This window comes from Sitophilus oryzae, unplaced genomic scaffold (genome assembly GCF_002938485.1).
Source record: "Sitophilus oryzae breed Bouriz unplaced genomic scaffold, Soryzae_2.0 scaffold_1620_pilon_pilon, whole genome shotgun sequence".
NCBI classification, from domain to species: domain Eukaryota; kingdom Metazoa; phylum Arthropoda; class Insecta; order Coleoptera; family Curculionidae; genus Sitophilus; species Sitophilus oryzae.
Window position 1 is genome coordinate 2,092,786 of NW_022146304.1, and position 16,753 is coordinate 2,109,538.

The 16,753-nt window shown below is 31.6% G+C and overlaps 1 protein-coding gene across 2 annotated transcripts in view; it reads left to right on the plus strand.

Annotated features, from left to right (window-relative positions):
* Positions 1-15,711, plus strand: part of LOC115880205 (centrosomal protein of 97 kDa-like) — a 34,800-nt gene extending 19,089 nt beyond the window's left edge. For both annotated transcript variants that reach the window (XM_030897343.1, XM_030897344.1), the window contains exons 13-14: positions 4,173-4,367; positions 15,207-15,711. In XM_030897343.1, coding sequence (XP_030753203.1) covers positions 4,173-4,367; positions 15,207-15,287 — 276 coding nt within the window. In that variant the 3' untranslated portion in view covers positions 15,288-15,711. The remainder of the gene's footprint in view (positions 1-4,172; positions 4,368-15,206) is intronic.
* Positions 15,712-16,753: the final 1,042 nt, after the last annotated feature.

The window sequence follows — 16,753 nt, forward strand, 5'->3', positions numbered from 1 at the left end:
TCTTACGTTGAGTGGTTTGAGCAGGATCATGATTAATCAGTATCTCAGTCACTTAAGGATTTTATATATTATTATACTTCGATAGCCCCGTCCTCGAGATCACAATGTAGTTTATGCTACTCAGCTTTTTTGGCGTAATGTTTACAAAATTAAAAAGATTTATGTCCCTTGGTCGTCGCCAGTGTAACACAACCTTTTCATTTTTCATTATGTTTCTTACGCTTGAATCGCGTGGATTGTGTAGCATTTCTGGCAGTGTTTTATTTTGTGTGTCTTAATTTTGGATAACCATGGCGAATAAAAAACGTAAGTAAGTAAGGTTTAAGGCTAGTTAGGTAACATCATCTGGCACCTGTTATTCCAAAAACAAAAGTTAGTAAGTGTAATAACTTACAGATAACTTAATGCAGAGCTATGGTTATTTAGACAAAGTAATATCTGGTCCTAAATATCCGGAATACAAATTAATTTTTCAGATATGTAAAATACCTGTTTGGTATTTTATAAAAAATTGTAATGTAACCTTGCATTCTAAAAAAAATGAAGAATGACGTATTAACAGGAGTGTAAAAATACCAATGAATGAATTAAAATGGAAAATAATACACGTATTTTTTCTCGGACGCGGTGACCTATGATGATAAAAAGCCATTTTAAGAAACAATTTTGCTGATTGGCAAAATGGAGCATTCTTGAGTATACAGAACACGCCAAAAAGATGCATATTTTCTTATTCCTATTATTAAAAAAAAGGAAATATTTAAAGTTTAATAATAACGATCAATTTTAGGAATTCACATGTCTGCCCTTTAGTTTAACAGCAGCAATAATTTGATAATGTCATTACCCAAAGAAAAGGTCGAAAACTTAATTTCACTTTAAAAAAAAATCTTAAGCAAAAACAAATACCCAAATTAGGAAATATGCGAAAATAGGGGGCGTCCTCGTCTCCGTTAACCCAGCTATTCAGTATGGTTGGGATATAAAATGTTTTGAAAAAAAAAACAAGTATAAAGCTTTAAATAAATTTTACGGAGACTACGACGAAATAATAGAAATACCAAAAAGTTACAGCAAGTTTTCGCTTGGTGGTTAGCAAATATCTGATTGCAAAACGAGCTTCAGAAAGGAAATATATTCGCTAACCACGGACGCTAGTATTTCTGAATGGGGGCTACGTGTGATGGTAACCTAGCAAGAGAGTTTTGGAATAATGTAGAACGCACCTCTCATGTAAACCATTTAGAACAAATAAGGCTTTTAACGGGTTAAAAACCTTTTCAAAAATGCACAGAGAATGCCATATATTTATATGACTGAGAATGGATAATACCACTACAATCTGTTATGTAAATCGAATGGGAGGAATAAAATTTCCAGAATTAAATACAGTAACCAAAGAAATTTGTGAATCAACAATAAAATTTTTTAAAACATATTTTTATGCGTTTCTCCCGTTTTCCCTTCTTACTAATAAGGCTTTAAAGAAGATAATAGCTGGAAAAGCTAAAGGAATTGTCATATTTTCTTAATGGTAATCTCAAGTCTGATTCCCCATATTAGGGCATCAGTAACTAGATTTATGAATGAGGTTTTCAGACAAAGACTTATTTTCCCAAGGTACAATGAGACATGGGACGAAAATCCGTTTCTTATTTAGAAACATTAGAACCTTAAGATTCACTTGCCTTTCAAAAACTAACCTACAAATCTATAGTTTTACTAGCTTTTAAAACAAGTCAGAGAATACAAACACGAAAATTAGGTAACAATATAAAACAGTTAGTAGTAATATAAAACAGTTTGAGGACAGACTAGAGAAAAATTTAACAGATATTATAAAACCGTCTGTATGAGGAAATGTTAACCAAAAATTGTACTCCCATATTTTAGAGAAAACCCATGTCTTTGCATAGCATCTATTTTAAAATCAAATAGTGCGAGACACTCATCAACATCAGCAGTCTTTCAACGAGGACTAAATATCGAAAACATTCGAGGTGCAGCTGGATAGAGCTATAAATTCAATACATTTAATTTATTTTATAATAAGGCTCTACGTTATAAGCACAATATTTCGGTAATAATGGGAAAATAAAGACAACTTAAACTAATCAAAATTTTATATACAAACTTATCATTTACTTTAGATTTAACTTTGTTGGTAATAGGCTTCACATTTTAAAATAATGTGAATAAATATTTTATTCAAGTAAAACTAAACAACAAATATAACTACTCTCGTAGTGAACATGAAAGTACAGATCCAGATCGAGAACATATGCTTTCAACATCTACATTGTGATCTCGAGGACGGGGCTATCGAAGTATAATTAGAGATTAAACGACTTACCTGTAAGGAAGTTCAATCCTCAATTATACGAGATAGCCCCGTCCGAAGAGATCACACCTACCCTCCCCGCGCACCACTACAGCGGGTGCAGCCCAAGAAATTCTTGATCCGGGGAAATAGAAAAACATAATGAAAAATGAAAAGGTTGTGTTACCTGGCGACGACCAAGGGACATAAACCTTTTTAATTTTGTAAACATTACGCCGAAAAAGCTGAGTAGCATAAACTACATTGTGATCTCTTCGGACGGGGCTATCTCGTATAATTGAGGATTGAACTTCCTTACAGGTAAGTCGTTTAACCTCTAAGTATAGATTAGATATCACTAAAGAGCGAAAATACGAGATATATTTTTATAAATATACTTTTTAAACTTTTTAGCAGGCAGTATTTATAATATAGGAAATTCAAATAATTAATTTTCTGACAGCTAGATAAAATCATGAAAAATATATGTTTTCAAACTAAATCTTAAATAACTTAAAAACGATTTATTTTAGGTATAGGAACATGTATACTCAAAAAGTAACGAATTGGAAAACCTTTGCACTAGTGAAATAAAAAAAGTGGGGTTCTATTTGAAAAAAATGATTTTTGACAATTTTTTAATCGCTCAACTCCATGACAGCTACCGCCATTATTATATGACATTTAAACAATTTAATTTTTGAAATAGATAGCCGCATGTCTAAATTTGACTTTTATGCTATACAATTTTTTTTAACAGGTAGTTTTTTTCGTCCAAAAATTTTAAATATTTTTTTCCTCAAAAACGGTTAATGTTAGGTATAGAGTGTTTAATATCAAAATTCATAAAATTTTACAGAGAATTTAAATATGTAATAAAAAATGGGGGTACCCATTTAAATAAGAAAGTCGCTGTCAACTTCCGGTATTTCCGGAAGTGCCGCCATATTGACAATATTATTAATCGATAGATGTTGTTGTAAAACAATGAAGTGCAAAAAATCTCCGATCTAAATATTGTGGTTCTCTAGAAACTTCTAATGCACGCTCAGCCTGGGACACCCTGTATATCTTGCGCAATGCCCAAACACGACTTTTTAATGGATTTTTTTGCTTTATGAAAAATACCCATGCTTGGGGAGGCCACGCATTACCTTAAGAATCACAAAAGAGAGGCATGTTACAATGTTTTGTTGAAGAAATAACGTATGATTGAAAAAAAAACGCGTCAATAGGCTAGTCGACGGCTAGGGAATGACAATCCTTAATAATTTTTGTGAAGTGAATCTCTAGATATCATTTACTAAAAATTGACATAAAACTTATCAAAATTAATACTAATTATAGAAAGATTGAAAAGGGATAAATTATACTCAAAACTAGTTAAAATAAAATAAAACTTTTTTTTTTCAAAATATGAGCCAACAATAAGTAAACATATAATATAATTAAACATGTTTATCGCGTATCTGCATTTAACAAATGCACACTGTACTCTCTCTGTACAAATGCACACAATGTATGTGTGCTTCCATAGAACATAGTTAAGAAATGTTGTGTATTTGATAATATTTTACCAGACCGAGATTGGACATAAGAAAGATCATATCAATATATTTCATCATCGTCATTTCCAGCTTATTCGACCATTTCCAATTGTCTATTGGTTTGGTTCAAGTTATCCCTGCTAATTTCTTAAAACCATGGTCCCTTCTTAGGTTTGGTTTTCTTCTGGTCTCAAAATTCCTCGAGGGTACCATGCCATATGCACCAAAATAAGTTTAATATGTATTATGTAATATAAAAATAATATAATTTATATTATAATCAAACGTGTAATTTTAAATTTTAGGATGACTCTGCGAAAGGGTTTCCCTTTCAAAGGCAACACATTACTCAACATCGTCCATCATCGTTACCTTTGCCTATAAATCAGCGAAGAAAGGAAACAACAGCGGATGATCCGGTAAATTCCGAATTGAAAGAATTTGCTGGTAGTCTAGTAGATGGGGTAATTAAAACCGTTTCGGAAAAAGTGGAATTTCAGGTACATAAAAGTGGTAGATAAAGGAAGGAGTATAATATTATTTATACAGGGTGTTTCAAAAACGCGCCGTCTCTCGTGGGAAGATTCCTCACGTAATAATAAGATTTATTTTTTATATTTTGTAGCTAAAGGGGGTTAAAGTCTTTTTCATTTTTTTTCATTATAATTTTCTTCCAAGTGCTTTTAACGATTCAAATTAAATTTTGAGGGTAAAGCTGGGCGCGCACTGAAGGGGTATCGGCGCGACCGACCGATCCGAAAGTCGATCGACGGTCGAGAGTACGTCACCAGCATATATTTGAGCATAGACTAGGAGAAGTTTATTCAAATTTAGTCAAATTCATTCGATATTTCAAAAAATTACAAAGTATTATACAGGGTGTCCCGGAAATAAGTGCAAGTATTTTAAGGGGTGGTAGATCTCGATAAAAGAAATATATTTTTCCTTTACCGTTTTTCAAATAAAATTTCCAAAAAAAATGATTTTTTGCTCAAATTTTGAGAACCACTGGATCTTTTCTGGATTTTCTTTCTTGTAAATTTAATCTACTACCTATGTTGCCATATTATCAAGAAATTACGTTTTTCAACTAAAAACTAAAAAAAAATATCCAAAAATTTTTTCCAAAAATTTCGTATTTTCAAATTTTTTTTTTCGCAAAAAAAACTCATAGGCGTGTTTCTGGGGTTGAACTATACTACCAGTTAAAATACTTGCACTTATTTCTGGGACATCTTGTATATGTTGGAGGGGGAAAATGCCGAATTCGGCCTATGTCCGAAATAATTAGACATGCGGCGATTTGTCCATACTAAACTTGCCAGATGCGTGCAACTTCGTGGTTATAAATAGTCTTTATATAACTTCTTTGCGGAGGGGGTTAATCTTATTTTGGTACCTATAATATAACAACAGAAGATTAACACCCTCCGCATATAAGTTGAAACCAATACAATCAAAACTCTTCCGCGTAACTTTGTGGATATAGGTAGGTATATTTAATTATAATATCGCCATATGTCTAATTATTTCGGACATAGGCCGAATTCGGCATCTGCCTCCAACATATACAGGGTGAGTTTCCTACGATGTTCTCTATGGATATCTCGGAAACTACTGGAGATAGAGAGTCGGTTAAATGGGGAAAGAATTGCAGTTTTGTGGAGTCATAAATATGCGCCTTTAAAATTTTTGAAAAAGTTCATGGCTTACTAGATATTTCGAAAAAACCAAATTTGGGCTATTTTAAAAATTGTCCCTAATTCCATTATAAGCTATTTTAGACAAAAAGTTTTCAGATAAAAGTTGTAGATAATCACATTCTTTATGAGACCGTGTCCTCCGTTTTCTTCTATAGCCTGTCATTTTTGATATATGACACATACATATGTTTTTTTAAATGGAAACCATAGTTGGTCATGACTTCATAAAAAGCGCCATTTTTTAAGCTTTTTAGCGATATAAGCTATAATATGTTTTCTTCGAAAAATTACTGAGTTATAGCCAATTCTTATCATTTTTAAACAATTTCTCTTAGTTAGCCATGGAAACAAGTTCAATCGTCGTTGCTCTCGAGTGACAGTACTAGAAAAGTTTAATTAAGTTGACCGGTCCTTTTATGAGAATAGGTAGTAATTCAGTTTTAAAAAGATACAACTCAAAACAATGGCGGAACATTTTCTAAAATAACTTAAAGGGTATGCAGTGGTATTATTTTTTTAAGTTTTAGTTTGTTCAATGTAAATTGTAAGGAACCGTTTAGTAATATATTGTGACTTTTTATAAGTTATAAATCATAACAGAATAAGAATACCATGCAATCTAATTGAAATTAGCCAAAAAAGATAAGAATTGGCTATAACTAAATTTAACTTTCCTAATATGTCTTGACAACCGTTCTCTAAAAAACGTAACATTCACCGGTCAACGTATCCTCGAAAATGTATGGTCAAGAAAAGTTGAACCAATAATCCTACACGCTTTTCTTCATTTGAAAAATTCATATTTACAATTTTTGCTTATTTTAATTTACGAAGTTTGGATGTGACAGCTTCACATTTCTGAGAGTAATGGCGATTGAACTTGTTTCCATGGCTAACTAAGTGAAATTGTTTAAAAATGATAAGAATTGCATATAACTCAATAATTTTTCGAAGAAAACATATTATAGCTTATATCGCTGAAAAGCTTAAAAATGGCGCTTTTTATGAAGTCATGGCCAACTATGGTTTCCATTTAAAAAAACAGATGTTTGTGTCATATGTCAAAAATGACAGGCTTTCGAAGAAAACGGAGGGCACATTCTCATAAAGGATATGATTATCTACAACTTTTATCTGAAAACTTTTTGTCTAAAATAGGTTATAATAGAATTAGGAACAATTTTTAAAATAGCCGAAAATTGTTTTTTTCGAAATATCTAGTAAGCCATGAACTTTTTCAAGAATCTGAAAAGCGCATATTTATGACCCCACAAAACTGCAATTCTTTCCCCATTTAACCGACTCTCTATCTCCAGTAGTTTCCGAGATACCCATAGAGAACATCGTAGGAAACTTACCCTGTATATTATGAAATAGACAAAATGTTAAAATACAACTTTTAATCGGTATTAAATGGTCTACACAATTTTGTTAAGAAGAGGTCAAAAAAGGGTGGCAACACGCGCTTTTAGAAATTGCATATTTATCTATTTCTTTTTAATTATTTCCTGTTCTCAAATTTTTTGGCGTTTCTTTCAAATGTAGAATTTTTGCTACAGCAGTGCCTTCTTAATTGTTCCTTTTTTGATGACCACTTTTCAATACACGAAAATAATTCTCCTTACCCTCCATGGCTAAGGCTAATCTTGCGCGGAATCCGAAGCGCGGTTCTCGGCCATATCATTGTCAATAGCCTACCTTGGCGACTGTCCAAATCGACTCTTACGAGATATCCGATCAGTGCGTGTCAATAAATTTTGCAAAAAATGTCTATGCCTATGTGGCGGATTCATCTCTCCAAAAAATCCTATATGGGTATTTCGCCACTGTAAGAAAATCTACAAAATAAAATAGTTATTTTTGTAAACACTGCTGCGTTAATCCAACGGAAACTACTTGTCAGCTGTTAGGTTGACACATAAACAAAGTTGCCTAACGAACAAAAAAATGCTTAACGTTTCGGAAAGTTTATCTCTTTCCGTCGTCGGAACCAAAAAAATACAAAGAATAAAGAAAAAAACTAAACTGATCGTTGACAGCGTTTTTTTGTAGACGTATCTGTTTAAAAAAAACTAAAATGTTCTCGAATAGTTGCATTTAAATATTTTAAATAGTTTTTTTCTGTATTCTTTGTATTTTTTTGCTTCCGACGACGGAAAGAGATAAACTTTCCGAAACGTTAAATACCGTACATCAATACCGTACCGAGAAAAAATTAAAATAAACATAAACGAACCAACAAACCAAACCAAACTCAACCAATCATAACACTCTGTAAGCGCCTGTTTACGAATTCCAATTGTCGAATGCAAATGAAAATATTATATTAAATCGGGTGCGTCTTAAAAGTGGCTCACCTCTATAATTTTTTTATTTTTTCAGATAAAAAAAGAACGAGATTTGGTGCGTTAGTATACGACTTAAATTGGGATTTGATTGATGTATTCAATAATTGTTTTTGGTCACTTCCTGTTTCACCGGAAATTACTACATCTTTCGATTTTTAAATGGCACCCTCGGTATTCTTTTACTTTATTCGATAGAAAATGATATTCTGAATAGAATGACATATCATATGTCAACTTTTGATATTCTCGCTTAATAAAAAATAGTATTTTAAGTTTCAATTTAGTGTGCCATGGCTATGTTAAAAACACTAATTCTTAATCAAGGAGCCTTGGAAAAATAGATTTGATTGTTTAATGTTTTTAGTGTCTTTTCCTGACCCGTTACAAGATGCCCAAATCGTATTTTTAAAATCATCTCAATAGGTCTGTTCACTAAAAAAAAATTTGCACTAAAAGCGGTAAAAAAATAATGTTTTAGTATTATAATACCAATTAAATAACTCTTTTTTCAAAAAAAATAAACTCCTTTGACAAGAGAGACTCTTGAAGTTATGCGCTCCGTTCAAATGAAATAAACGCGCTCTCATTGGCCTGCCGTCACATGCCTGCCGCACGCTGCTCCACTTGCGACGGCAAGACCGTGATTCAGTTTGACTGGGACACTCAATGTACTTCAATACAAGGTATTGAAGTACAGTCGACATTTACAGCAGTTACATTATTATTTTTGTTGTTGAATACCGTAAAAGAAGTTGTATTTGTTGCTAAATATGGAGGAGGGTTTCCAGAAAGGAGATTCACATAATTTACCGCAAGTAGATGTCAATATGGTATTTGACTTTCTCGCGATGAATACTGATTATAACCAAGTTGAATCCAGTGGTGTTAAAGCCTTTTTACAATATGTTAATAACAATAACGAAATAGGGAAAAAATACTTAGCACAAATAAATCTGCAAATGTTAGCAAGAGGTGTTGAAAAAGGAATATTTTGCGTAGCACACCCCAATTTTGAAGCTACAAAGGCAAGGAAATTACTGTTATCAACGTTAAATATAATGAGGATTTTACAAAAGGTCTTATTGACTCTGCCATACACTTTTGGAAAACCAACATTTTTAAATTACTGTATGCAGTTTTTACTGAATAAACATTTAAGATCTTAATAAAAATATCGTTTAGGAAACCATTGTTTTATTTAGAAACAGACATAGTATAATCTTAATGTACTGTTGTATTATAATGGGTTTTTGTAAGTTTATTATGGCACAGAAAATACTAACTACGTTATCTAGTTTTTGAACCATTGCTGAAGAAATAGTAGAGTGGGGTCCTAACATTTTAAATGTCGCAAGCGATTTTTTATACGTTCAGTATGTATTCGCACACTTGCAATTCGTTTTGTAAGCAGAACGTCATCCTTGGTCATTTTTACATTACTTACAACACTTGGAGGTCTGATCAATGTGCATTTTTTTTCCCTTAGGGATGTTTCAATTTGTTTAAAACCTCGGTCTGCCATAATAACGCAATTTTCTGGAAGAACTTTTAAATATCCACAATCTTCAAAAATTGCAACATCGCTTACGCGTCCTCCATACCCACAAGATATAAAGTTTATGAAACCATCAGGAGGGGGGTACATGATATCAAACACTTTATAGTGTTACACTTTTTATACTCGGACCAAGTCAGCGCCTGTTGAACAGGGTCGCTAGATTTTTGAATTTCAATTTCCAAGCAGTCGATGATAGACTGTACAGAGTGGGTCAAATTCGACGCTTTTAAATGGAAACACCCTTTTCTATAGGAGATAGACGAAAACTAATATCGGTGTCTGGAGCTCAATTTTCATCAAAAATATGATGGTGAAAGCCGCATATCAATATCTGTTACCGTTTCGAAGTTACGGGGTGTTTTTCAAAAATGTGCATTTTTAACAAATCGCTGTAACTTTTTTGTTATGGAAAATGTTGTATTTCTATGAAAATATTTCCAAAGCACCTTTTTACGTAGAATTTAATGGTTTAAGTATAATTTTTTTAAAATTAATAATTTAAGAGTTATCAACAGAAAAATTGATTTTTTATTTGGGACACCCTCTATATTTTTAATTAACTTAAAAGAATTTAAAATTACCTTTCCAAAAATATAGCACACTTGATATTTTGTTATAATCCCCTTCGAAATACAGAGTTTTTAAAAGTTCGCCACTTTTAATTAGTAGGTTTTGGACCCCTTATTGATGATATGCCCTTAATGGAACTCGAAAACATATTTTTCCAGCAAGACGACGCACCGCCTCTGAACGCTGAAGTTATTAGCAAATTTTTGCAGCCAATGGGCTTGTTCCACAATTTTTTTTTATTTTACCAATCGAAAGTACAACTAAAAAATAACAGATCTACCAAAAATTAGTATTTTATTCGTACGTTTAGTACCTCAAAAACTCGTACAAACATCTATTGCGCGAGAAAGGGGCGTGGCCAGCCGCTACGTCATAGCACCACAGGTCGGCTGGCGACCGCGCTTGATACAGGCTCGATACAATGCACAGGTCTGCTTTGCCCGATTACAGAAAGTGTGTTTTAAATTTATAGTATAACGTAGTGTAGTACCCTTGTTTATAATACAAGGGTAGTACTAAAGTCTTTCTTTTATTCAATATTAGTGTAAAAAAGACAAGGAAACGTTGTGTAGTGCCAGAATGCACAAATACGAATAAAAATTCCCCAGAAAAACTATTTATTTCTTTACCGTCCGACATAAAGTTAAGACGAGCATGGCAGCATGCAATGCGAAGACATTTTGAGAAGAGATTTTGTTGTGAAGATCACTTTAATGTAAGTTAATACTTACAAGTAGTGTTTCCTATTTTTTTTAATATAGGTTGAAGAAGACAGAAAATTACATATATGTACTTAAAAACTATGAAATCGAGAAGAATAAAATTAAAATCAGGTGTTATTCCTTACATTTTTGAGCGCCAAAAAAACGATCTTCTGCTTCAAATACTGTAAAGCCTCGAGGATTGGCGAAAAAAAGAGAACAAGCAGCCATTATTAAGAAAATATTAAAAGACGCGAGGCAGGAGGCAAATGAAAACTTTCATTTCGGGGCCAATACAGTAGACAAGGATCTTAAAATGCATGATCAAGAGCAATCAAGAGGAGCGCATTTCAAACCATCAAATTTATGCAGCCACATAAGAAATGCTATCGCGTGCTTGCACGTTCGGATGCGGCTTCTATTACACTTTGCTTCTATTACACTTTTTCTACTAGTATTTATAATAATGCTTTAATTGTTTCTTACTTCTTAAACATTCAGATAATATCCATATATTTTTTTTTACTTTTTCTTGGGTAAAAAAACACAGTCATCACACTAATTTATACAGACTGGTGCTAGCAAGGCGACTTCAAGAATAAAGTGCCTGATAAAGCCCACTATGTTGGAGCGAAACGTCGCATAAAAAAAATCTTTCGATTTATTAAAAAAATCTCGTACCCCAGAAAAAGTAAAAAAATATATGGATATAATAATGCATTGTACATTATAATTTTTTGCATTAATTTTGTGCTCCGGTGTAATTTTTGCCACTACTTGTCATAGTGATTGCTGTTGTTTTAACTTCACATATTATCCAATGGCATTATTACCATAATTTTGTCTGCCGGATCTGTAAGAAAAAAGTACATAGCTTACGTATCAGTTTTTACCTTAAAGTAGAAATATTTTTCTATATATTTATTGTATTACGTCTTTTCGCGGACCAACCTCGAACTAGTCCTAGTCAATCACATATCTTAAAATCAATTCAGTATTTGTCACCTGTATATGAAACCACTGATTTTTTCTGCTTCGTGAATTTTTCGCGAGAATATTTATTAATAATTGATCAAAATTAATTTATTTTTGTTTTTTTTTAATTAAAATTTTTAAAATTTAAAAAATTTCAAAAATAATCAAAAATATTTTTCTACAAGCGTGTTAAAATGTTTTACGCCACACTCCGATATATAATAATATTACTTTAAGGTACTAGCGCTTTAAAATTTACTTTAGTCATTAAAGGAAACAAAAAAATATATATTTGAGGAAAGTATCTTATTTACTTGTACAATTATTATGTATTAATTCAATATTAATTATATTCATATTCTAACTTAATTATATTATTAATATAAACAATAAACAATTGTTAATTCAATAATTAGCCGAAAAGCCTCAAAATGCTAATTAATTGTATTAATGTTACAAATAGAAGAAGATTGCATAGGTTAGTTAAGAAAATGCATAGGTTGCCTTCTTTCATATAGGGTAAATAACCCTTTGTTTTTTTACCCTAGCGAGCCGCCACTGCTTTCCGATACAGATATAGGTATTTAAGCAATAGAAAATATCTTAGAAATATAATAGAAATTAGAAGGAAAATATAATAGAAATTAAAAGGTTTACTTAGGTACCTTTGTAACTTTATTTCCTTCATTTCTGAACTAATAAACTCCTTATTTTTATTAAAATAATCCATTATCATAAAAATGTCCACTTCTGGGAGATTGCCCGAATCAGCTTTATTGAACCTTTCTCCTACCGAATGCATCTTGTGAAAATAAACCAACGAAATAGTCTAAATAACGATAAAATGACAAATCACATTAATTCAAATGAGTGTTTCCGTTACGAACTGATTGACGGCCGAAGTCGGGTGTAGTGGAACTACGTCACGAGGGGGCGGAGCCTCGTCTAGCCGTTACAAACTTTAAGCTCTCATATCTCGAAAACGGCAAAAGATTTCGTTTTGAAATTTTAATGGTGCACTTATTATAATAAGTAGTATCCAAAAACGTTTAAAAAACATACAAATAGGATATGATGGAACAAGCCTATTTCAAGAATAATTGGATAGCTAACCAAGATCCCAGCCGTTGGCCGTCGAGGCCGCCTGACTTAGAGCCCATGGATCTAATCCTATGGATATATTTGCGAATAAATGTTCCTTATTCTTCCGTATAATCTAGACAAGAATTAAAAATACTTAGCAGTTATGAAAGGGTATCTTTCATCTGTCACCCCCACTGAGTTAATGAATTCCGCGAGGAATGTTCAAAAACTGCCCCGTCTGTCCATAACAGATATAAGGTTAATATGTCGAACACCTGTAGAAAAATCTCATGTCTTGGTTTGCTATTTATTTTTATTGTTATTAGATATAGTTTAAATGTGTTGATGTTGGTTAAATATATTTTAAATTATTATAAAATTCTGCATCTCTCATAGCAAATATTATTTTCGTTTTAATTGATGCTCACAGCTAGAATTTTTTTGCATTACAGCCGGTGCCGTTCAAAGCCTATACTTATTTAAAGCGGGCGAATTTTTATATACTCTATATCTCGAAGAGAAATCGAGCACAATATCAAGTGTGTTATATTTTTGGAAAGGTAATTTTAAATCCTTTTCAATAAATTAAAAATATACAGGGTGTCCCATATAAAAAATCAAATTTTCTGTTGATAATTCTTAAATTATTAATTTTAAAAAAAATATACTTAAACCATTAAATTCTACGTAAAAAGGTGCTTTGGAAATGTTTTCATAAAAATACAAAATTTTTCATAGCAAAAAAGTTACAGTGATTTGTTAAAAATGCATATTTTTGAAAAACACCCCGTAACTCCGAAACGGTAACAGATATCGATATGCGGTTTTCACCATCATGTTTTTGAAAATTAAAAAGCGACATCTTGGAACTGAATTGAATTTAAAAGTGTGATTAAGTGTTAAAACTATACCTTGTAGATCCTTTGTTTGCGTAAAATACAAACGTGTCTGAACAGAGGCTATATAATTTTACAATAAGGACTTTCCATCGACTAATAATAATTGAAGGGTCGTTTATGGCTAAGCGTAAAACAGAATCGGTACAAATAATTCTGAATACAGTGGCGTAACTTGTAGTACAGATAAAACTTGACTACAATTATGTAACTAATCTAATTAAATCTAGACAGGGATACAAGAAAACGGCGCAACGGATCCGTCTGATATGTCTCTGGTAAAGCGCTGCGCGCGATTAGCGAGCATGTGACGTCACACCCACGGTAGCTCTCCTGGCAGCGTTTTCCCGCCTCGACGAAAGGATTCAAATTGAATTACGAATAACTCGAAAAGTATATGAGTATTTGTTTTCAAACTTTGTACGGTCTTTCAATATGCACAAATTTATAAGTTGCAGTTGAAAACTAAATTTTGTTGACAGACCTATTTTTTCAAATGGAACGATGGTGGTTTATTAGATATTTATTTAGAAACATAATTTTTTACGAATAATTTGATAACACACTTGGTATTTCGAGTCAAATTTTTGTTACGAAGTGCAAGTTATAATTTCAAATAAACCATATTCGAAAATGTCAAAAGTTGACATATGATATGTCATTCTATTCAGAGTGTTATTTCTATCGAATAAAGTAAAAAAAATACCTGAGGTGGCATTTAAAAATCAAAAGTTCTAGTCATTTCCGGTGAAACAGGGAGTGACCGAAAACAATTGAATATGTGAATCAATCCTAATTTATGTCATATACTAACATACCAAATTTCGTTTTTTTAACTGAAAAAATAAAAAAGTTATAGGGGTGAGCCACTTTTGAGACGCACCCGGTATAAATTATAAACGAAAAACAGAAACGTGTTTTCCTGTATTGTTTTAGTTATTCTAAAGCGGAAAAACTGAAAATTATGCATTTTCGCAGAAAAAATGTCTTGACTTTCAAATACTAAATAAACACATATTACATAATGATTTCAGCTAAACTAAAGTAGCCGTCATTTCAGTTGAAAAACTGAAAATGATACACTTCCACAGAAAAAAAGTTGTGACGTACTAAAAGGCTTCCAAATCCTAAATAAACAAATATTTCTTACATAACTGATTTCAGCTAAACGAAAGTAGCTCTGATTTCAGCTATATCTAAAGTTGAAAAACTCAAAAAGGATGCATTTCCACAGAAACATTTTTGTGACATACTATTCGAAAAGGCTTCCAAATACTTCATAAACAAATATTTCTTATACGAGTATAACGGATTTCAGCTAAACGAAGGTTGAGCCAAAATTAGTATGGCACTAATAAACCGGAATTTAAGCCATATTAATCCGCTATCGCGTTTTTCCTAAGTTTGTTAATTCCTTCCTTAATCTTTTTATTCAAAGATATAACTGAAACATTGTGTTGACTTCATTCAGTATTATTACAAATATTTCTGTTGTATTTTATTAGGACATGGATGCAAAGGAAGTGGCTTCGACATCAGAAGTCAATTGTGTTGTCTCAAAAAACAGTATTAATCAGACTACGTAGTTCATCGCACAAAACCCTGGCCTTGACATAATTATTTTAACACTCAATTGAAGAACAAATTAGAATTATATAATTCTTAATCAGCTTTAAGCTTACCGCATGATATTCTGTTGATCTCAGTTTTCTATATTTATTTTAGTTTAAGTTGAATATAAAATGTTAATTTATTGTTAGGATTTTGACATGTCGTTTGTATGTTTTGTATTTGTTATTTAATTGTTTTTATTACTGCATTTAATGCATTCCTGTTAATTAAATCGCTGATGATTATATTTATATACACACCAATTATAAATGATTGGTGATGAACAATTTATATGCGCACCGCAATTCAAACTATTACTTATGTACCAATTTTTAATATAAGATAATGATTCATCATTGATGTATACATATTATTGGTTTTTAAAGAGGTTATTTTAAATATTTTTATTCTATTGCCTTTCAAATATATGTATATTATATAGGGTGGTCCTAACTGTATTCCTAAAACTTGGGCAGCATATTCTGCAGATAAAGATAAGTAAAAAATAGTACCTAAAATGCTTTGTTTCGGAGATACAGGGTGTAGAAGTTTCATTTTTATTTCGATTTTTTCCAAGTAATTTACAAAGTAACGTCAATATTGGGATGAAAATTGGTGTCTGGGAGTATTTTTTGACCTGAGAACTTTGATGTCAATATGACTCCTACTTGTAGGGGGCACCACCTACATATTTTTTAACTGGTATGAAGAGTAATAACTTTTCGTGTACCTGTATAAAACTACCGAGTAAAAAAATATACATTAACGACATTTTTTTTACGCGAAAAAGATATCTTGGTAAAAATCGCTACGAGTAATGGTAGTAATTTATAAATTCTCTTAATTCTACTTTATCAATTCTCTAATCAATCTAATTTATCAATACCTGTCATCATTGACATAAATTAAACATGTTGACTAAATAATTATTAGACTGAAATCATAAATTTGAAATGTTTTTGTGCTAAAAGTGCAACAGATACTGTTTTATCATGTATTTGAAGCTCCAAGAAAAAATTATGTTTAATTTAAAGAAATAAAAAGTTCCAAAATGTATTATATCAGTCAAATAACTATCTACTCAACATGTTTATTTTTTGTCAACGATTACATGTATGGACTATTTCCATTCTAAATATCGGTTGTATTTCCATTCTAGAACGGTTGCTTGTAGCGATCTTTACCAAGAGACATTTTTTACATAAAAAAAATCATGGAAATGTATATTTTTTACTCAGTAGTTTTTTTATACTGGTACGGACGAAAAGTTATTACTCTTCAAAACAGTTAAAATACATTTAGGTGGCGCCCCCTATAAATAGGTGTCATATTGACATCAAAATCTCATGTCAAAAAAACTTCTAGACACCAATTTTCATCCAGATATTGACGTTACTTCAGAAATTATTCGGAAAAAATCGAAATAAAAATGAAATTTCTA